Genomic DNA, 23,427 nt, shown 5'->3' with positions numbered 1-23,427 from the left:
CTCCTCACGAGAGCCAGTTTCATTGTAGTGCTTGATGGTTTTTGCGACTGCACTTGAAGAAACTTTCAAAGTTCTTGAAATGTTCTGCATTGACTGACCTTCATGTCTTAAAGTAATGATGGATTGTCGTTTCTCTTTGCTTATTTGAGCTGTTCTTGCCATAATATGGACTTGGTATTTTACCAAATAGGGCTATCTTCTGTATACCATCATTGTAGGCCGTCATTGTAAATATGAATTTGTTCTTAACTGACTTGCCTAGTTAAATAAAGGTTAAATAAAAATAAAATAAAAATACACCACCCCTACCTCGTCACAACACGGATTGGCTCAAACGCATTAAGAAGGAAAGAAATTCCACAAATGAACTTTTAAGAAGGCACACCTGTTAATTGAAATTAATTCCAGGTGACTACTGGTTGAGAGAATGCCAAGCGTGTGCAAATATGTCATGAAGGCAAAGGGTGGCTACTTTGAAGAATCTCAAGTATAAAATATATTTTGATTTGTTTAACACTTTTTTGGTTACTACATGATTTAATATGTGTTATTTCATAGTTTTGATGTCTTCACTATTATTCTACAATGTAGAAAATAGTTCAAATAAAGAAACACCCTGGAATGAGTAGGTGTGTCCAAACTTTTGACTGATACTGTATTGCCCATCCGTACACGGTATACTAGTAAAAACAGATTCATAGATTGATATGGTGGGCACCTCTGCATGGCACCAGAGGACGAGTGCAACTTCTTGAGAAGCTGATGACGATGTCGCCTCCCTGTATCTGCAAATGCATGTCAATTATATACATCAAACACGTAATATCAATGATAGGATTTTTTTTATGCTGATCATTTTATTTTCATGACACCTTGTTGGGTATTGCCTTCTTTCCCGTCTATCTCTCCCCTAACTTGTATATTGTATTATGGTTGTGCACAAAAAAAGACGATACATTTAAAATGTGTGCAAAATAGCTACAAAATTACCATTCCCTCTGAAGTCGCCCGCGCGCTCCCGGAAGTTACGCCGCATAAAGTGTTTGGCGTTTGTTTCCTGACAGACGCTGGGGTTCCTGCCGCTACTGCGATAAAAACAGCTATTGTCGGGACATCTGACGCTCACCACAGGTTTGTCTCCGTTGCACATTCTTGTAAATGTTTGGACATATGTAGTAGCTATCAAAGTTCACAACTGATTACCGCTCAACTAGATGGAGATCAATGTATAGCTTGCTTAGTACTGTGTTTATTTTTAGCATCAAATTTGCACTGGCGTGCTCTGCAGTGCCAATGCATTGGACATAACATGCCCTTGTTATTGTAATTTCTCACAAGAGGCCGCAGAACCCCCGTACATCCGATAGCCTGGCTATTCCAGCCTACGCCAATATTACAATGTTGTAAAATATAATATTCATTAGCGGATCTGAAACATCTGAACAATACTTGTGGCTTACACGGCTGATGCTAAGAAAGTGGACCGACGACGCTTAGGCAGCAAACGTTAGCTCGCTAACGAACGTTACTTGGCAGATTATATGTCAAGATAGCTGGCTAAACTAGTAAACGGATGTTACCCTTTGCTTGAGAAATTTCATGTTTATTTTTTCCGTTTCTATTCTACAAGCCGTCGAGGAGTTTTGAAAAAATTTGATCACCGAGATTTGGCAAATAGGTTGTTGCGCTAGCTGGCTACTAGCAAGGTTAGCGTGTTTGCTCGCTCAGCTGAGCTATAGCTACAGTATCTAGCTAAGCAAATGTAGACTAGCTTGCTAACAACATTTGACAGCTAGTTGATTTTAGCGATTTTGAGGCGTCACTCAAGCTTTGTCTATTGCTGCGAAGATGCTAAATACTAATGGCATAGCTAGTTACATGTTACTATTATTTAGAAACCGGGGTTATTAGCTCACTAGATGAGCCAAACTGTAGAGTGAAATAAGTATTTTAATCGTGAGGATTATTATAAATTTAAACTGATTTCTTATAATATTTTCACCGTGAAAAAAAATAAAATCGTTTTTTTCATCTTCCGTCAGGACAGTTTTGCAATGCCATTCGCTATTAATCAGATCTATATAATTAGCCTATGTGATGAAACTTGGCCATGTTCAGGGTTACACATGTCAACACACATTCTGATAATATCTGGTATGCAGTGCACTGCCACTGCATATAATATGTTGTACTTGATTCAGTTAACTTATTGGCATGACTTAGGTGGCTCACATTGCCAGATAATTTCCTTGCAAATTGCTTCTAAGTCATTCCCTTAGATTTCACCTGGAGAGGAAAATGTGGTCTTGAGTGTCTTCTTCAACTTGTCCATAGTTCTGTGCTTTTCTCCCTTGTCTTTGACAGGATGTTAATGATGTGCATTTTTCCCCCCCATAAGATGGACCAGCAGGCCCAGTCCTACATGCTTGCCAGTCTGACGCGGCCCCACTCTGAGCAGCTGCTGCAAGGCCTCCAGCTGTTGCGGCAGGACCATGAGCTGTGCGACATTGTGCTGCGAGTGGGGGATGCTAAGATCCATGCCCACAAAGTGGTGCTGGCGAGCATCAGCCCTTACTTCAAGGCCATGTTCACAGGAAATCTGTCAGAGAAGGAGACCTCTGAGGTGGAGTTCCAGTGTGTTGATGAGGCTGCGCTACAAGTAAGGCTCAATTAAACAAATCAAATGTTATTTGTCACAAGCACAGAATACAATGGGTGTAGACCTTACTGTGAAATTCTTACTTACAAGCCCTTAACCAACAATGCAGTTCAAGAAAGAGTTAAGAAAATATTTACTAACTCAACTATTAACAATAACTAGGCTATATACAGCGGGTACCCTTGCAGAGTCAATGTGCGGGGGTACAGGTTAGAGGTAATTTGTACATGTGGGTAGGGGTGAAGTGACTATGCATAAATAATAAACAGTGAGCAGCAGTGTAAATAGTCTGGGTGGCCATTTGATGAATTGTTCAGCAGTCTTATGGCTTGGGGGTAGAAGCTGTTAAGGAGCCTTTTGGTCCTAGACTTGGCACTCCGGTAGCAGAGAGAAGTCAATGACTTTGGTGATTGGAGTCTTTGAAAAAAATTGGTCCTTCCTTTGACACTGCCTAGTTTATAGGTCCTGGATGGCAGGAAGCCTGGCCCCTTTGATGTACTGGGCCGTACGCACTACCCTCTGTAGCGCCTTTTGGTCAGATGCAGTTGCCAAACCAGGCGGTGATGCAGTTGCCAAACCTGGCGGTGATGCAACCGGTCAGGATGCTCTCGATGGTGCAGCTGTAGAATTATTTTTGAGGGTCTGGTGACCCATGCCAAATCTTTTCAGTCTCCCTAGGGGGAAAAGGTGTTGTCGTGGTCTCTTCACAACTGTCTTGGTGTGCTTGGACCATGAGTTCGTTGTGGACACCAAGGAACTTGAAACTCTCGCCCCGCGTCACTTCCGACCTGTCGAAGTCTACGATTGGCTCCTTTTTCTTGCTCACGTTGAGGGAGAAGTTGTTGTCCTGGCACCACACTGCCAGGTCTCTGACCTCCCTATATGCTGTCTCATCGTTGTCGGTGATCAGGCCTACCACTGTTGTGTCGTCTGCAAACTTAAATCAAATCAAGTTTATTTTATATAGCCCTTCTTACATCAGCTGATATCTCAAAGTGCTGTACAGAAACCCAGCCTAAAACCCCAAACGGCAAGCAATGCAGGTGTAGAAGCACGGTGGCTAGGAAAAACTCCCTAGAAAGGCCAAAACCTAGGAAGAAACCTAGAGAGGAACCAGGCTATGAGGGGTGGTCAGTCCTCTTCTGGCTGTGCCGGGTGGAGATTATAACAGAACATGGCCAAGATGTTCAAATGTTCATAAATGACCAGCATGGTCAAATAATAATCACAGTAGTTATCGAGGGTGTATTAAGTCAGCACCTCAGGAGTAAATGTCAGTTGGCTTTTCATAGCCGATCATTAAGAGTATCTCTACTCTCTAGAGAGTTGAAAACAGCAGGTCTGGGACAGGTAGCACGTCCGGTGGACAGGCCAGGGTTCCATAGCCGCAGGCAGATGGTGTTGGCGTCATGCTTGGCCACGCAGTCATGGGTGAACAAGGAGTATGGGGGGGGACTAGGCACGCACCCCTGAAGGGCCCCAGCGTTGAGGAGCAGCGTGGCAAATGTGTTGTCTACCCTTACCACCATGGAGCAGCCCGTCAGGAAGTCCAGGATCCAGTTGCAGAGAAAGGCTTTTAGTCCCAGGGTCCTTAGCTTAGTGATGAGCTTTGTGGCCACTATGGTTGTTGAATGCTGAGCTGTAGTCCATGAACAGCATTCTCACATGGGTGTTCCTTTTGTCCATGTGGGAAAGGACAGTGTGGAGTGCGATTGAGATTGTGTCATCTGTGGATCGGTTGGGGAGCTATGCGAATTGGAGTGGGTCTAGGGTTTCCGGTCTGATGGTGTTGCTGTGAGCCATGACTAGCCTTTCAAAGCACTTCATGGCTACCAACGTGAGTGCTATGGGGCAGTAATCATTTAGGCAGGTTACCTTCGCTTTCTTGGGTACGGTGTGGCGCTATGGTGGTCTGCTTGAAACATGCAGGTATTTCAGACATGGTCAGGGAGAGGTTGAAATGTCAGTGAAGACACTTGCCAGTTGGTCTGCGCATGGTTTGAGTACACGTCCTGGTAATCCGTCTGGCCCTGCGGCTTTGTGAATGTTGACCTGTTTAAAGGGCTTGCTCACATCGGCTACGGAGAGCGTGTTCACACAGTCGTCCGGAACAGCTGGTGCTCTCATGCATGCGTCAGTGTTGCTTGCCTTGAAGTGTGCATAAAAGGCATTTAGCTTGTCTGGTAGGCTCGCGTCACTGGGCAGTTCACAACTGGGTTTCCCTTTGTAGTCTGTAATAGTTTGCAAGCCCTGCCACATCTGACCAGCGTCAGAGCCGGTGTAGTAGGATTCTATCTTACTCTGTTTTGACGCTTTGCCTGTTTGATGGTTCGTCTGAGGGCATAGCGGGATTTCTTAGTGTCCCGTTCCTTGAAAGCGGCAGCTCTAGCCTTTAGCTTGGTGCGGATGTTGTCTGTAATCCATGGCTTCTGGTTACGGTCACTGTGGGGACGACGTTGTTGATACACTTATTAATGAAGCTGGTGACTGAGGTGGTATACTCCTCAATGCCATTGGATGCATCCTGGAACTGTGCTAGCAAAAGTCATGTAGCGTAGCATCCGTGTCATCTGACCACTTCCGTATTGAGCGAGTCACTGGTACTACCTGCGTTAGTATTTTGAATATTTCACTGTGTTTACTAAAACAAGCCTTTTCTGGCTTTTTCATATCATTGTTTTATTTTCCCTCCTGTAGGCCATCGTTGAGTATGCCTACACTGGCACAGTATTCATCTCACAGGAAACGGTGGAGTCCTTACTGCCAGCTGCTAACCTGCTCCAGGTCAAGCTGGTGCTGAAGGAGTGTTGCTCTTTCCTAGAGAGCCAACTAGATGCTGGGAACTGTATAGGCATCTCTCGCTTCGCTGAGACCTATGGCTGCCATGATCTCTGCCTGGCTGCCACTAAATTCATCTGCCAGAATTTTGAAGAGGTGTGCCAGACAGAGGAGTTTTTTGAGCTGACACGGGCGGAGCTGGATGAAATAGTGTCAAATGATTGTCTGAAGGTAGTAACCGAAGAGACTGTGTTCTATGCCCTGGAGTCGTGGATCAAGTATGATGTCACTGAGCGGCAGCAGCACCTGGCTCAGCTACTGCACTGCATCCGCCTGCCTCTCCTCAGTGTTAAGTTCCTTACCCGCCTCTATGAGGCAAACCACCTTATCCGGGATGACCACGCCTGCAAGCACCTGCTCAACGAGGCTCTCAAATACCATTTCATGCCTGAGCACCGGCTCTCCTACCAGATGGTGTTGTCTACACGGCCACGCTGTGCTCCCAAGGTGCTCCTTGCTGTTGGAGGCAAGGCTGGACTCTTCGCCACCCTCGAGAGGTAATGCTGAACCCCAAACAGTAGCAAATGTTTTATTATTATTATTATTATTTTTTAAAATTTTATCCCATTTTCTCCCCAATTTTCGTGGTATCCAATCGCTAGTAATTACTATCTTGTCTCATCGCTACAACTCCCGTACGGGCTCGGGAGAGACGAAGGTCGAAAGCCATGCGTCCTCCGAAGCACAACCCAACCAAGCCGCACTGCTTCTTAACACAGCGCGCCTCCAACCCGGAAGCCAGCCGCACCAATGTGTCGGAGGAAACACCGTGTACCTGGCCCTCTTGGTTAGCGCGCACTGCGCCCGGCCCGCCACAGGAGTCGCTGGCGCGCGATGAGACAAGGATATCCCTACCGGCCAAACCCTCCCTAACCCGGACGACGCTATGCCAATTGTGCGTCGCCCCACGGACCTCCCGGTCGCGGCCGGCTGCGACAGAGCCTGGGCGCAAACCCAGAGACTCTGGTGGCGCAGTTAGCACTGCGATGCAGTGCCCTAGACCACTGCGCCACCCGGGAGGCCCCCCAAATGTTTTATTTTAGCAAATGTTTCATATGAATTGGAAATGCATTTAACAAATGTAACTAATGTTCTCATTTCTTTCTCTTGTAGCATGGAGATGTATTTCCCTCAGACGGACTCGTGGATTGGGCTTGCCCCTCTCAGTGTGCCCCGCTATGAGTTTGGAGTGGCATTGTTGGACCAGAAGGTGTATGTGGTGGGTGGCATCGCCACACACATGCGACAGGGCATTAGCTACCGGAGACATGAGAGTACAGTGGAGAGATGGGACCCTGACAGCAACACCTGGTCTACAGTGGAGCGCATGGCAGAGTGTCGCAGCACCCTGGGGGTAGTGGTCTTGGCTGGGGAGCTCTATGCCCTGGGGGGCTACGACGGCCAGTACTATCTACAGTCTGTGGAAAAATATGTCCCCAAGGTGAAGGAGTGGCAGCCTGTGGCACCCATGACCAAGTCACGCAGCTGTTTTGCCACCGCTGTGCTGGATGGCATGGTCTACGCCATCGGAGGCTATGGTCCAGCCCACATGAACAGGTACGTTTTAATATAGTCAATCTGCGGTGGAATTATTAAATTAACAGGTAGTTTTGCTCATGTGGTTCTAGTAGGCTTTTGAAATACTATGCCTACTTCAACTTGCCGTGAACCTCCATTTGTTCCTACACATGGTAATGCTCACATCAGGAAGGTTTTTTATGGTAGACCCCACAAGACCTTTTGAGGTCTTTGATCCATCCAAGGAAAGGGTTTCAGCCACCCTTTCAATCATGCTCTGTTACTAGCCTGCAATGCAACCCATATTCTGTAGGATCAAGATTTGTTGTCTTCTATTCAGACAGACATAGTTGCTTTTGTAGAACAAGAGCTCTCTTGCTGGTTAGACCCCTGTTGTCTTTGCTCACTAGAGAGAGAGAGAGAGATGTTGTAGTTACCAGTCTCCTTGACTCCCCAAACCCCTCAGGAAAATGTTTGGACAGGGAAGCTGTTGAGGGTTTCATTACTTGATATATCCTGCAAAATATAGAACTGGAATAGATGGCCTCATTAAATTGAGCTGTGACAACGGTACGGTATCTAAAAGCAAAAAGGACCAATGGTGAATTGTATTGGCTTAGATTCAGAAAATGTTAGTTAGTCATTTTCTTTTATATGATGGAGTATTAGGCTTGCTACTGTACTAACCTGTTAAAAAGAAACGGCTGCAGTGACAGTCAAAATGCACAGTGTAACTGTACCCTTTTATTGACTGAGTTTTATTTCTTGAACTCTTTTTACTGTGCAGTGTGGAGCGGTATGACCCCAGCAAGGATGCCTGGGAAATGGTAGCCCCCATGGCAGACAAACGGATCAACTTTGGTGTTGGGGTCATGCTAGGGTTCATATTTGTGGTTGGGGGACACAACGGGGTATCACACCTGTCCAGCATTGAGAGGTATGACCCACACCAGAACCAGTGGACAGCCTGTCGGCCCATGAATGAGCCACGTACAGGTGAGTTGGGAAATGACTCAAACAAGGTTTATTATTTTGATGCAGAGAAGTTGACCATTCAGATTGCATGGCCAGAAATAACCATTTTATAATATCCATATTTTCCCAGGAGTTGGCTCAGCGATCGTGGACAACTACCTCTATGTGGTGGGGGGTCACTCGGGGTCATCCTACCTGAACACTGTCCAGCGGTACAACCCCATCACAGACAGCTGGCTGGACTCTAGTGGCATGATGTACTGCCGCTGTAACTTTGGGCTGACTGCACTTTGACCCATGATACCCCTGGGTAGGACTCCTTAAGAGAAGAGTTGGACGAAAGGCTTTTCTTCCCCCCCCCCCCCCCCCCCCCCCCCCGTTCATCTCCAGCAGGCTGAGGGCGGTGCCACACTGCCGTGAATCCCGGCGAGCGAGCTTGCTGCTGGATGAATGTGCCCGGCTGGCGACAGGGGACCACCGAGATGGCCAGAGTGAGAAGGGTCTGGTTTGGGTGGAGGAAGGCGCGGGGCAGATCACCATGGATCTTGTCACAGAGATGACCACTACTGCTGCTGGACCACAACGAGGACTCTGACATTTTACAGAGGACTGTGGAAGAAAACTAAGTTTAAAAAAAAAAAAAAGCGTAGACCTGTGTTTATGCCATTATTTCTGTTAAACACTCCAGACTTTTTTCTTCTTCCTGCTATGAGCAGAACATGTGTTCCAATTTTCTGGATCCTTAAAGTTTGTGTGCGTGTGGCGCAGAATGTCTGTATGCTTGTGAGTAGATGCATGTCAGATTAAATGATTGTTATTTTGTCTCTGTGTGCTGGACTAAAGCTCAGGCAAGGTGATTGGCTCACACACTGAGTTTGAAATGTCTGCACCTAAATCAGTGCTTCACAAAGAGAAATTGGAATCTTTATATATTCACTTACAAGGGCTGCCTTTTTTTCTCTGTAAATTAAAAGAAATAGATATGAATATATCCTCTAGTGCATTGCCTGTAAATGTTTTTTGCACTGGGTTACTAGTGTGTGTGTGTGTGTGTGTATTTGAGTCAAGGGTTGAAGGATACGCAAACCCCAATGAATTCTCCTGAGAGTACTTGCCACCTGTCTGTTTCATCCTTGGAGCAATTCTGAGATCCCTCATGTTACAGCTTCTATTACATCATCCTGTGGTAGGGTCACACTTCATCCCTCTTCATAAGCTTTCAAAAGTGACCCTGTCCCTCTTCACTGCTGGGTTTGTATGCTGCTAACTGGTGCTATATTCAGGATTCTCTTATTTTATTTGTTCCTCTGTTACTGTTGTAGATGTTGGTTGTATACTAATGTATATGCCCCAACTTGACAAGCTCCCATGCAATAAAGCAGTGTCTTTACTTTGAGCCCCATGTTAAATTGAACTCTTTAGGCAGTCTATCAATACATTACTGATCTGATGCTTTCATTCTTTAGCCCCAGGGATGCCATCCGTTAAGCTATGGTTTGCCTGAAACATTGTCCCTGCATTTAAAAAGTAGTACATCTGGCTGCCCGCTATCACTGCCAGTTTCCTTACAAAGAAAGTCTGTGATTGTTGTGCTCTAATGGGTTAGGAACAAGCCTCTTGTTTAGCATGTGAATGATCCCTACACCCTCTCTGCTTGCTTGCCACCTCTCTGCTGAAGCATGTGTGAGGAGCTGCATGTGGCCATGGCCTTCCTGACGAGCTCAGGGAAGAGTGCATATACACAGCCTCATGAGACGTGCCAAAATATGCTTTCACAAGTCTGGTGTAACTTTCCCACCTTACATACAGAGCTACAAATAGCTTTCCTCTGTGTGCCAGAATCAAAGGGTTATTTTCACTGTTAATGTATGGTACGTGTGACATACCGCCCTGCTGTCATATGGAGGGGTGGATGCGGTGTTGTCTCTGTCAAGGGAAATTGTCAGTCACAAAGTCTTTGACAGACCAAGGGCATGGGGACAGAGCTCAAAGTGCCCCCCCCCCCAGAAAGCTGCAGGCTGAGTCTGAGTGTTGTAGCTTTGGGTCACTCTAAAGGGCAGGTAACATGAGGCAATAGAGAGAACTAATGTGATGTGTAAACCTCAAGAATCCCTGTTGGTTCAGAATGATAGAGTTGTTTACTTGTATTGTACATTATAGATGTTTGCACATGTGGAAAACTTAAATGGAGCTCTGCATTGCACTTACCAAATTATTTGATCGATTTAGGTTAATGGCATTTAGACAATGCAATATTGTTTTCAGTGGATACAATTTTTGCTTTGAATTTGGCTTCCTCAAAGTCAAGGTGTCTCATATTGCTGTGATGTTATCACATGTGGCATGTCTGTCTGTTCACATGTTTATCTTGTCTGATGAAAGACCACTGTTATTCAAACCTCTGTTTTCCTCATCCCACTTTGCATGGTGTGCTCTTGTCTTTGGGAACATTTCCAATGTTGTGCCTGTCAGTTCACATGTACTAGGAAAAGTTTGCAGACAAATGCATTGTGTACTCCAGTAAAAATACCAGTTATTGTTTAGCATTTTTCACAAGTAATGTAAGATTGGCACAAGACTTTGACTGTGTATGGGTCTTGCTCTAAGCCATTTTATCGGTCTCACCAGAGAGCAGCCGTGCAGTTACAGTACTGCAGTTTTGTGTGTTCTTCCATTTTACACACTTGTCAGTTGTGGTTACAAATGACAGTACACTTTAGCTCTTACCCTGTAACTTTACCTTGGACTATTTAGTCTTGCTCTAGCAATAAGAGGCCGAGTACGAGCTTGTCCAAACAAGCATGTGAGTTTTTCACTTGAGGACTCTTTTTCAAAATACTTCATTTATTTTTGGTTGAGTCTTAGGGGTAGTTAAATTTCAAGGTGTCGTGGTTAGATGGCTGCTGCTGTTTTTTTCTCATCCTGGAATAGTGGGCTTTATCATTTCACACTGGAAACATCTCCAGAAATCCAGTCATTTTCTTTCTCCATGTTTTTTTAAAGACGCCATTGTTAAGTTGTCACGGGATGCAAGTAAATGGTGAGCCATTTTAACCTGCATGACTGTACAGCTCCTATTCTAAATGCATACTATTTATCTGCATAACTATGAAATGATTCTAATTTCTTTGGATTTTATTCATTTGGAATAATGTGAATGCAAATCTAACATTGCAAACAAGCAATTAGGTGAAATTGTATATTCTTGGGAAATCCTAAGACAAACAGTGCATTTTTGGGGGGTGAATAAACGGCCATTTCATATAGTTCAAAAGGATCTAATACTTTCTTTTAAACATTTGCCATTTATTGAATATTTTTTCCATTTAGATTGTGTGTACTTTTTAACTCTTGATGTTAGGTAAATGAGGCATTTGTCTATCCACAACAGGCTGGTAGGATGAGCCTGAACATCAGAACAGTGAAAATCACACAGGCGTGATTGTCTGCGTCAAGCATTTGTTACACTAGCATGTATAGAGAGGTTATCCTTGTGTGGATATTGAAAACCACAATGTTAGGGATGTATTTTTACTGACTTATTTACTGCGTTGGAGGGAAAACTCTTGGTCATACGTGGAATCTGAAAACATCAAACTGCAAAATGAAGGGATGTATAAATGTGTGTGATATTCATTTACTTATTTATCATAGCCTAACCACGTCTTTGACACCTTTCACCAAAGTGCTTGTTTTAAAGAATGCAGAGGGAGTACTAATATCAAGTCTGGAAAAGACGCACTGCTATCTCGTGTCTAAAAAAATAAAAATAATTGAAACCGATGTCAATGTTAGCCAAACGAACACTGCTTCATTTACATTTCCCATGAGTGTGTCTGAAGGTGATATTTTTGAATGGTATATCCTGTGGATTATTACTGGAACTACAAGAACCTTGCTGTAGAAGCTGTATTTCCCCCACATTTTATCATGCTTTGAACATACATTTTAGCCAGTTTATTTATTTGGTGCAGTTGTACTGTTAAAATTAATAAATGCCTGCCTTAAAGGTACGCTTTGTTCTTGTCTCTAGTTTCTTGTACAACAAACCAACATACAAATGCTAGAATATAAAAATATGTATTGCTTAAGACTTCAATGACTGCATAGAAAGAAAAAAAACGCAATTCAAAACATGAACAAGGATTGTTGCTCAAAGACAGTTTCATTATTTAGTTCTGACAGATAAAATTGGCAGAGGTCAATGCTTAACATTACATTGTGCATATGAAGCCTGTGATAAGCAGTAATGTTATTTCCAAATGATCAAAAGCATTACAAAATCACATTTATGTTTTGACACATTACTAATGTTTTGACATCTTGTTTAGATTGGGATGTAACAATTTACCTTATTGAATTGTGCAGAATAATTTTAATTCAGGGTATTATATGCTACTGTGAAAGGCAAGCACTCAAGAAGCACTTATGTAACATCACTATGCTGGGGTACTTGTAAGTACAAGTAATTACTTACATTTAAGACAGAACTGATTTTATCCAATGATACATTTTCACAATTTATACAAATATTTCAGCAGGTATTCATTTTAATACAAGTTAATGCTGTGTGACTCACTTCCAAGTTGAAGTCCAATGGACAGCTTAAAACAAGTAATTCAAGGATAATGATTGAATTTCCACAAAATGCAAATACTGTTTCAAATGTTTTTAAAAACAGGGGAAATAGTACAAAAAAGCACCAGTTTGATCTGAGGTCAGTGCTAGTATGCACAAATGGATTGTAGTAGATGAGTCCTGTACAATCTCAGATGCTTCACTAGTCTAGCCTATACAGTGGGGTAAAAAAGTATTTAGTCAGCCACCAATTGTGCAAGTTCTCCCACTTAAAAAGATGAGGCCTGTAATTTTCATCATAGGTACACTTCAACTATGACAGACAAAATGAGATTTTTTTTCCTCCAGAAAATCACATTGTAGGATTTTTAATTAATTTGCAAATTATGGTGGAAAATAAGTATTTGGTCACGTACAAACAAGCAAGATTTCTGGCTCTCACAGACCTGTAACTTCTTCTTTAAGACGCTCCTCTGTCCTCCACTCGTTACCTGTATTAATGGCACCTGTTTGAACTTGTTATCAGTATAAAAGACACCTGTCCACAACCTCAAACAGTCACACTCCAAACTCCACTATGGCCAAGACCAAAGAGCTGTCAAAGGACACCAGAAACAAAATTGTAGACCTGCACCAGGCTGGGAAGACTGAATCTGCAATAGGTAAGGAGCTTGGTTTGAAGAAATCAACTGTGGGAGCAATTATTAGGAAATGGAAGACATACAAGACCACTGATAATCTCCCTCGATCTGGGGCTCCACGCAAGATCTCACCCCGTGGGGTCAAAATGATCACAAGAACGGTGAGCAAAAATCCCAGAACCACACGGGGACCTAGTGAATGACCTGCAGAGAGCTGGGACCAAAGTAACAAAGCCTACCATCAGTAACACACTACGCCGCCAGGGACTCAAATCCTACAGTGCCAGACGTGTCCCCCTGCTTAAGCCAGTACATGTCCAGGCCCGTCTGAAGTTTGCTAGAGAGCATTTGGATGATCCAGAAGAAGATTGGGAGAATGTCATATGGTCAGATGAAACCAAAATAGAACTTTTTGGTAAAAACTCAACACGTCGTGTTTGGAGGACAAAGAATGCTGAGTTGCATCCAAAGAACACCATACCTACTGTGAAGCATGGGGGTGGAAACATCATGCTTTGAGGCTGTTTTTCTGCAAAGGGACCAGGACGACTGATCCGTGTAAAGGAAAGAATGAATGGGGCCATGTATCGTGAGATTTTGAGTGAAAACCTCCTTCCATCAGCAAGGGCATTGAAGATGAAACGTGGCTGGGTCTTTCAGCATGACAATGATCCCAAACACACCGCCCGGGCAATGAAGGAGTGGCTTCGTAAGAAGCATTTCAAGGTCCTGGAGTGGCCTAGCCAGTCCCCAGATCTCAACCCCATAGAAAATCTTTGGAGGGAGTTGAAAGTCCGTGTTGCCCAGCAACAGCCCCAAAACATCACTGCTCTAGAAGAGGTCTGCATGGAGGAATGGGCCAAAATACCAGCAACAGTGTGTGAAAACCTTGTGAAGACTTACAGAAAACATTTGACCTCTGTCATTGCCAACAAAGGGTATATAACAAAGTATTGAGATAAACTTTTGTTATTGACCAAATACTTATTTTCCACCATAATTTGCAAATAAATTCATTAAAAATCCTACAATGTGATTTTCGGGATTTTTTTTCTCATTTTGTCTGTCATAGTTGAAGTGTACCTATGATGAAAATTACAGGCCTCTCTCATCTTTTTAAGTGGGAGAACTTACACAATTGGTGGCTGACTAAATACTTTTTTGCCCCACTGTATATACCCTGTTGAGAATTCTACATCAGAGTTTAATTAGCTAAATTTGCTTCTCAGAAAGTGCAACCATTTCACCCAAGACAACTAAACACGCTGCAAACATTTTTTTTTTTTTTTTTTAGCAGTAAAGCTATTTAAGGTTGAGTTGATTCTTCAATATGCATACCTCCCCAGAACTATTATAGTCCATGCATATATTCTTGGATTCCAAGCATGCCCAAAGAGAAGATGCACTTATTTTGCACAGTGAGTGTTTGAGGCAACAGTCAGGCAAAAGGGAGCACATAATTCCAAAAAGTAATCTCAAAGTATAAAAACAAAACAAGGAAGTTGTTGACATGATATCCTAAAAAGTTAGAAATGTGGTATAAGCCTTTTCAAACGAGATAAAAATGTCATTAAATATGATTAGGTGATAAAAGTATCTGGTAAGAGCTCACTGTGGAATGGAAGACAAAACCATCATGAGCCAAATGTAAAGTAACTTGGATACTATTTCTGTGAATGAAGGGCAATAAATAGGAAGGTGTTAGTGTGCATTTTTCAAAAGATGCCTTCCTATCAGTGTTGTCTAGTATCTACCTCCTTCCTTCTGTGTCCCTTCTGGACCATGGTGACACAATTGGGGTCAATTCCTTTTCAATTCAAGTAAATTCAGGATAATTTATTTTCATCCTGAAATGATGGAATGAAAAATGGAACTGACCCCATCCCTGCTTGGTTACATTAGTGCATCTCATTTGTCTGAGGCGCGGATGTAGACAAGGGAAGAGAGAAGGAGGAGTTCAGGGGGCTTGTTTAACAGGATCAGGTTGTCGCTCCTCAGCCCGTCATAGTGCATCCAGTAGCCGTCTATCTGGAAGGCTGCAGAGTAGTGATGCTCCTCCTTGTTGAAGAGTGTAGCGCCCTCCAGTGAGTACCTGTGGAAAAGCAGAGAGTTGCAATTGGATTTTTCTGCATGTTGAAGACCATTCTCGGTTACCAGAAAAAGCTTAAAGAAATCGGTGCAAATAGCAAAGTACATGCAAGTAGGTGCTGTTTAAACAAAATAAAAACAGATAGCCAATCAATTACATTTAACATCCAGGGAGAAAAATAAACAGCACCTAAGACAATGAGGCTGGGATACGAGTCCTGCTCTACAAGATTTCTTTACCTGTGTTGGGATAGGGCTAGATGGTAGGGAACATAGGACAGCTCCTCAGACTTCCAAAGCTGCATGTTGAGAATGACAAAAGGAGGTGGTCCATGGCAGAAGACCCTCTGAGAGAACTCCCTCAACCCATTGCACCTAAAGAACAGACAGCAAATCAGTCAGAATCATAGAAAGAACATAAGAAAAGACGGTGATTCAACATTATGTCTCAGGTGATTTGGAAAGCCACAGACAATCAACAATATAATAATACTATTGGATTAAAAGCGAATGATCTGTAATAGGAACAAAAACACCATATATACAGTGCATTCGGAAAGTATTCAGACCCCTTCCCTTTTTCCACATTGTTACATTACAGACTTATTCTAAAATTGATAAATTATTTTTTCCCCCCTCAATCTAAACACAATACCCCATAATGACAAAGCGAAAACAGGTTTTTAGAAATGTTTGCAAAAAAACAAAACAGAAATACCTTATTTACACAAGTATTCAGACCCTTTGCTATGAGACTAAAAATTGAGCTCAGGTTTCATCCTGTTTCCATTGATCATCCTTGAGATGCTTCTACAACTTGATTGGAGTCCACCTGTGGTAAATTCAATTGATTGGACAGGATTTGGAAAAGCACACCTATCTATATAAGGTCCCACACAGCTGACAGTGCATGTCAGAGTAAAACCAAGCCGAAGGAACTGTCCGTAGAGAACCAAGACCGATGGTCACTCTGACAGAACTCCAGGGTTCCTCTGTGATGATGGGAGAACCTTCCAGAAGGACAACCATCTCTGTAGCACTCCACCAATCAGGCCTTTATGGTAGAGTGGCCAGACGGAAGCCACTCCTCAGTAAAAGGCACATGACAGCCCGCTTGGAGTTTGCCAAAAATGCACCTAAAGGACTCTCAGATGAAACCGAGATTGAACTCTTTGGCCTGAATGCCAAGCGTCACGTCTGGAGGAAACTTGGCATCATCCCTACGGTGAAGCATGGTGGTGGCAGCATCATGCTGTGGGGATGTTTTTCAGAGGCAGGGACTGGGAGACTAGTCAGGATCGAGGGAAAAAATGAACAGAGCAAAGTACAGAGATCCTTAATGAAAACCTGCTCCAGAGCGCTCAGGACCTCAGACTGGGGTGAAGGTTCACCTTCCAACAGGACAACGATCCTAAGCACACAACCAAGACAACGCAGGCGTGAGTTCGGGACAAGTCTCTGAATGTCCTTGAGTGGCCCAGCCAGAGCCTGGACATGAACCCGATCGAACATCTCTGGAGAGACCTGAAAATAGCTGTGCAGAAACGCTCCCCATCCAACCTGACAGAGCTTGAGAGGATCTACAGAGAAGAATGGGAGAAACTCCCCAAATACAGGTATGCCAAACTTGTAGCATTATACCCAGAAGACGCAAGGCTGTAATTGCTGCCAAAGGTGCTTCAACAAAGTAAACGGTCTGAATACTTATGTAAATGTAATATTTCAGTTTAAATTTTTTATAAATTATGAAACATTTCTAAAAACCTGATTTTGCTTTGTCATTATGGGGTATTGTGTGTAAATGAGTGGAAAAAATGATTTAATACATTTGAATAAGGCTGTTTACGTAACAAAATGTGGAAAAAGTGAAGGGGTCTGAATATTTACGAATGCACTACACTAATGTATACCGTATATGTCAGAGTATCTTTTAATGTATTTATCAAACTATATTTTTGTCATGTAATACTGTGTATAAAAGTACCATGTATGTAAAAATGTATGAATAATGTATATGTAACAAAATAGCGATTAAAACCTCAAATGTAAAACTAATTTACTTTTGTTCTCCAGAGAGGAGGTGTGGTGGATAGGCCAATATATATATATATATATATATATATATATATATATATATATATATATATATATTTTTTTAAACATTATGTCTCTCACCCCAGTTCTTTGCAGAGAATGATCTTGGGACAGAAGAACTCATCCACAGCTGATTGAATGGGATCTCTAGGGGGCAGCTCATGAGGAGGACTGGGATGGAAGAAAAAGGGTAAGAAGGCTAACTCTGAACACCATGTAGTGAAACCAGGTAAAAGCTATGGTCCTTTATTGATGTCACTTGTTAAATCCACTTCAAATCAGTGTAGATGAAGGGAATGAGACATGTTAAATAATTATTTTTAAGCCTCGAGACAATTGAGACCAATTGTGTATGTGAGCCATTCAGAGGGTGAATGGGCAAGACAAAATATGTAAGTGCCTTTGAACGGGATATATATATTTAACTAGTAGGCGTAAGCACCAGTTTGTCAAGAACTGCAACGTTTCTGGGTTTTTCAAGGTCAACAGTTTCCCATATGTATCAAGAATAATCCACCACCCAAAGGACATCCAGATAATTTGACAACTGTGGGAAGCATTGGAGTCAACATGGGTCAGCATTTCTGTGGATGCTTTCGACACCTTGTAGAGTCCATGCCTCAACAAATTGAGGCTGTTCTGAGGGCAAAGGCAGGGGAGGTTCATGCAACTCAATATTAGGACGGTGTTCTTAATGTTTTGTACACTGCGTATTTATAACTCTCTCAAGATAGTTCATCTGTGTCGTTTTCAATGGGAGCAAATAAAGCATAGTGGGTAGAACAAGCAAGGAGGTGGGCAGAGCAAGCACGCGCTAGTGAGATCCTATTGTCGTGTTCTAGCATGCATTTCAATATTTCTGTTTGAAAAATGTCTTCTCTGTGAAGTGCGCGTGTGCAATAACTAAATTAGCCCTTGCACTCCTTGTAAATCTACCTCATCCCCATATTATTACTTACCCTCTTGCTCTTCTGTACCCCAGTATCTCTACTTGCACATCATCATCTGCACATCTATCACTCCAGTATTAATGCTAAATCGTAATTATTTCACCTCTATAGCCTATTTATTGCCTACCTCCCTAGATTTGCACATAGATTTTTCTATTTTCTATTGTGTTACTGACTGTACGTTTGTTTATGTGTAACTCTGTGTTGTTGTTTTTGTCGCACTGCTTTGCTTTATCTTGGCCAGGTCGCAGTTGTAAATGAGAACTTGTTCTCAACTGGCCTACCTGGTTAAATAAAATAAAAGGTGAAAAATAAATAAATAAATAAACAACGCAATGTTTTGTAACTTTGGCAGAGTGCACTAAGTTATGTAGACGTGCCTATGTTCTTAACAGATTTGAGTTTTGTGAACAGAAAACTGGACTGAGATTGGGTTTTTCTTCGATGAGAAAAATCGGCAGAATGTCGGCCCAATTCCATAGATGGGTTAGCTGACAACGTCACGAGAACGAAGCCCACGCTACAAATGGGGCAGAAGTCCATGTGTTGTGATTCTGGACGGCCTGATAGTTAGTTTCTTGTTATGGTTGCTGTCACGTGGGGAATCATAAGTTGCTCGTTTGTTGGTTTCATCATGTTCTTGACACCATGTCTTGTTTTGAGATATTTTACTGATTTCATGACAATGCTAATATGGCAAAAATTTGCTAGCTATCTAACCAACAACTGTCACGATGTATTTGAGAGACAACAAGTGCTCATTGTGCAAATGTTTTTGTTTTCAATAAACATTGATAACAAAATATATTGTTTACATGTCAACAATCTAAGCCAATAGTTGCGCAAGCGTCGGTTTTGTTGCAAAAAAAAACAACCTGTCTGTACTCTCCCACTGCTGGCCACACTGGGCTTCCTATCGAGTGGAAATTCCAACCAGATGCTTCAGATTTATACATCCAGTGAAACTCTATCCACCACCAGTATCAGGCTACATACATGTACTGTATTTACACTAACCTAATCCACGTAAATTCCAACCTGAAAGAAAAGTACCAATAACAAAAACTTAAAATAGTGGTTGGGATTTGATAATGGGCACAATATAATCCACTGTCGACATGCAGCCCACCGTGGGTAAACATGACTTTATAAGGCTCTGGCAGAGACTGGACCAGAGCTGTTAAGAAACCAAACACACTTCATCATTTCATACTATGATCATTAGAAAGCTGAACCTTATTTTAGTCAAGCAGCGTGTCAAGGGGGCGAAATAAAAGCCTCTTGAAGACAGAAGTGTAGACCAGCTGTCCAGAAGAATTAGCATTGCAAGCAATAGAGACATGGAAGGTCCTCCCATTTGAACTCATAGCTTTTTGGCTACCTTATTTATAGTGAATCGCTATTGGTTTTCATACAAATTAAGGATTACTGGTCTCTGATCAGAAGCTGAACAAGCTCTGGGAGATATAGTGTAAAGCAAATCCTCCCACACTGACCAGAATTCAGATTTTGGCTTATAGCTTTTGCCTGTCTTACTTGATGTTGATGGTTTTCTGTATGAACTCCTGGAAACGAGCAGGACAGCTCCAGTTGGTGCACAGACTCTCCTGCATGGTAGACATCATTGTCTCCAAGTTCTTGGTGAAGTTCTCATGTTCATTACCAAACAGGTCGATCTCCAACGCTGCATGGTGGATCACTGAGCGGTACTGCCTCTTGGACATCCTGTCCCAGATCCACAGCATCTTAACGGTGGTGTAGTCATACGAGTCCATCAGGTAGAGGAAATGCTCCACAAACTGCCTGCCCAGGAATATGCCCACCTCCCGGGGAAAGCTCTGGTTGTCTCTCAAAATTACATAAAGAATCATGAGGAACCCATCGATGGTGCAGGTGTTCTTTAGGCTTATCTTAACATACAGAGGGGTGCATGAGATGGCCTTCCTCCCTGCCCTGATGGTGTAGACGCCCCCCCATGGGAGCACAGGCCTCCAAAAGGAACGGTCCTCTTCATCATTGTTGTTGATGGATGCACGGATCTCCTCAAACAATGTCTTGGTCCTAGGGAAACAACATGAAGGTACGTTATCATTCGCTCTGGGTTGAAGTTGCCCTTAAAAAAATTACTTATCCTTTACAACCAAATCAAAAAAAATTAAATGGAATGTTATAGAAGGGTCCAGACACTATTTTTTCACATTTTACAGAAACTTACCCCTAACAGCATTCCCTCATTCTTGTTGTGTCGTATGGGGGCCCTGAAAAAATATTAACAAAATCTCCCAAAATGTCCTTTTAGAGACGGCAAAGCTGTCAGTATTGTGATGCATGTCTTTAGATGTCGTTCCATTTTTCGTGTATCCTGCTGCTACAGGTAACTAGGAAAATAAAGGAAACACCAACATAGTGCATTAATAGGGCGTTGGGCCACCACAAGCTGCCAGAACAGCTTCACTGTGCCTCGGCACAGATTCTACAAGTGTCTGGAACTTCCTGTGTTGAAACACCCCATGCTTTCAATATACACTACATGTCCACCTACTTTTGGCCACCTCCTCGTCAAACATCTCATTCCAAAATCAGGGGCATTAATGTGGAGTTGGTCCCCCCTTTGCTGCTATAACAGCCTCCACTCTCCTGGGAAGGTTTTCCACTAGATGTTGCAACATTGCTGCGGGGACTTGCTTCCATTCACAAGAGCATTACTGAGGTCGGGCACTGACTTTGGGCGATTAGGCCTGGCTCACAGTCGGCGTTCCAATTCATCCAAAATGTGTTTGATGGGGTTGAGGTGGCGGTTCTGTGCAGGCCAGTCAAGTTCTTCCACACCGATCTTGACAAACCATTTCTGTATGGACCTTGCTTTGTGCACAGGGGCATTGTTATGCTGAAACAGGAAAGGGCCTTCCCCAAACTGTTGCCACAAAGTTGGAAGCAGAGAATCGTCTAGAATGTCATTGTATGCTGTAGTGTTAAGATTTCCCTTCACTGGAACTAAGGGGCCTAGTCCGAACCATGAAAAACAGACCCAGACCATCATTCCTCCTCCACTTCACAATAACAGCACTTACAGATGACCGGGGCAGCTCTAGCAGGGCAGAAATTTTATGAACTGACTTATTGGAAAGGTGGCATCCTATGACGGTGCCATGTTGAAAGTCACTGAGCTCTTCAGTATGTTTATGGCGACTGCATGGTTGTATGCTCGGTTTTATACACCAGTCAGCAACGGGTGTGGCTGAAATAGCCGAATCCACAAATTTGAAGGGGTGTCCTCATACTTTTGGCCATGTAGTGTACTTTGTATCCCTCATTTACTCAAGTGTTTCTTTTTTTTGAGCAGTGACCTGCAAAATAGACCGAGAGGTAGCGCTCGAGTCGCAACAAAATGGAACATAACGTTACGGATAAAGTTTGGAATTACATAATTTCGTGTACAATAGCTAAAGAAATGCATCACTACACTGACAGCTTTGCCGTTTCTAAAAGGATGTATTTAGGTGTTTTTGGAGCCTTTGTTCATACTTTTCGTGGCCCCCATACTACACAAGGATGAGGAAGTGATTTGCTGTTTGGGGTAAGTTAAAACATGTGAAATCACAAAAAAGCTGTCTGGACCCTTCTATAACATACCATTTACATAAAAAAAATAGAATGTGGTTAAATAAAATTCCCCAAAAACACTTATCCTTTTAGCACAGTTCGATGATCAGCTTATACCCTCCTCAAAACCTTACCTTCATCTTCCTTATGATTAATAAGGGTTTACCTGCATGGGATTGGTTAAGGAAGGTATTCATAATTTACAAAATTCCTAAATAATTAAGTTACATATGAGTGTGCATGGCAATACATCCCTCATGCCAGGGGTCATCCCATCTTGTAGCAAGCCAACTGTCAGATCTGAGGATGACATGCATAATTGCAATGCAAACCCTGGTAGCTAGTTACATAATGCATATTTAAAATATATATGATAAACGTTTAGTCAGCATAATTTAATAAATCGAAGTGAAGACTAACATGGCAGCTAGCTATAATTAATGCTCTCCTGCATGTAACTTCGATACTTTTGACATTCAGGTTACAACACACACTGGGGTGTAATCAATCCAAACAGTTAAACCCAAATAAAACGAGTTTCTATTGGACAAATTCAGGTAGGTCCCTCCCCGTTTCGTTCGCATCCGTTTAAGTAACGTTTTGCAACTGAATCAGGGTTTGACTAGCCTGCTGCATAAATTCTCCTGGCCTGCAGCTTTTTTTCAGATTTGACATTTACGCATCAGGTTAGGAGAATTATGTTAAGATTATGAACATGTTTAGGGCTAGCTAAAATACAAAAAAAACAATCAACTTTTGACGTTAATTTGATAAAAGCAGTATCCCTTCTAGCCATTACCACATAACCAGCGTATTGAATACGCCCCTGGTATACACCAGCTGCTAGTAGACGTTAGCTTAGCAGACCATCTAACGTTACTAGCTAGTTAGCTAACTATCTCCATTGTAACTAGTGCAGTCTTCACTCCCCCCCCCCGTTTTAGTGCCTTTAAGTGTGGATGCAATATTTCCGAATGTTGATGTCGGATTATCTACCAATGTTTTCAAAGAGATGTATTGGTTGGTTAGTCTAGCTAGCTAGATCACATGCAAGTTAGCTTAGCAGCTAGCTAGCAAACGTTAGTAACGTTACCTTTCAATTTGCAGACTCTCTTCGGTGCTCGAAATCAGGGTTTTGAGGTCTTCTGTTTCAGTCAAAATGCAGAATTTGCTCTCCATCGTTCTCTGTATTTCTTCATGTCTTAATTCAGGCCAACAGCCAGAAATCCTTCTCTATAACCCTCGAGAAAGCTTGGCACTCAGCAAGCTTCAAAACATCCAGAGCAATGTCATGTAACGCCCATTGCTTCGCGTGACCACGCCTATAAACAGTGGTTGGTTTACGCCCTTCATCTCTTTCTTTCAGCAATTCAATGCTGCCACCTGCTGTCTGAGACATTTTTGCTTTTCATTACATTTTCCTTTCAACATTTTCCTTCCTGCCTCCTTCTCTTGAGGGGGCGCACAGGGGTGTAAAGCATAT

The 23,427-nt window shown here is 42.7% G+C and overlaps 2 protein-coding genes across 2 annotated transcripts; one reads left to right on the top strand and one right to left on the bottom strand.

The window, feature by feature from the left end:
- Positions 1–1,048: 1,048 nt before the first annotated feature.
- On the top strand, positions 1,049–12,003 carry LOC120060254 (kelch-like protein 28). Its single transcript, XM_039009428.1, has 6 exons — positions 1,049–1,131; positions 2,399–2,659; positions 5,357–5,994; positions 6,611–7,054; positions 7,803–8,011; positions 8,121–12,003. The coding sequence occupies exons 2-6, from the start codon at positions 2,399–2,401 to the stop codon at positions 8,282–8,284; spliced, it is 1,716 nt and encodes a 571-aa protein (XP_038865356.1). The 5' UTR covers positions 1,049–1,131; the 3' UTR covers positions 8,285–12,003.
- A 2,471-nt stretch (positions 12,004–14,474) lies between these two features.
- Positions 14,475–23,227, bottom strand: LOC120059859 (uncharacterized protein C14orf28 homolog). The gene is made up of 5 exons (XM_039008912.1): positions 23,038–23,227; positions 19,878–20,402; positions 17,473–17,562; positions 15,538–15,672; positions 14,475–15,301 (listed from the first exon to the last, which is right to left on the bottom strand). Exons 1-5 carry the CDS (start codon positions 23,121–23,123, stop codon positions 15,118–15,120), a joined length of 1,020 nt encoding a protein of 339 aa, XP_038864840.1. The 5' UTR covers positions 23,124–23,227; the 3' UTR covers positions 14,475–15,117.
- Between the last annotated feature and the right edge of the window lie 200 nt (positions 23,228–23,427).

This window comes from Salvelinus namaycush, chromosome 15 (genome assembly GCF_016432855.1).
Source record: "Salvelinus namaycush isolate Seneca chromosome 15, SaNama_1.0, whole genome shotgun sequence".
In the NCBI taxonomy this organism is placed as follows: Eukaryota; Metazoa; Chordata; class Actinopteri; order Salmoniformes; family Salmonidae; genus Salvelinus; species Salvelinus namaycush.
Note: the sequence above shows the minus strand (reverse complement) of the source record. Positions and strands in the feature narration are given on the sequence as shown.

Coding starts and splice junctions, on each gene's coding strand:
- LOC120059859 (XM_039008912.1), bottom strand. CDS start 23,123: ATGGAGAGCAAATTCTGCATTTTGACTGAAACAGAAGACCTCAAAACC. Junction 17,563..19,877: donor CAGAAAACCATCAACATCAA/GTAAGACAGGCA, acceptor CTTCCATCCCAG/TCCTCCTCATGAGCTGCCCC. Junction 15,302..15,537: donor CTAGCCCTATCCCAACACAG/GTAAAGAAATCT, acceptor GCTTTTCCACAG/GTACTCACTGGAGGGCGCTA.
- LOC120060254 (XM_039009428.1), top strand. CDS start 2,399: ATGGACCAGCAGGCCCAGTCCTACATGCTTGCCAGTCTGACGCGGCCC. Junction 7,055..7,802: donor GGTCCAGCCCACATGAACAG/GTACGTTTTAAT, acceptor TTTACTGTGCAG/TGTGGAGCGGTATGACCCCA. Junction 8,012..8,120: donor CATGAATGAGCCACGTACAG/GTGAGTTGGGAA, acceptor ATATTTTCCCAG/GAGTTGGCTCAGCGATCGTG.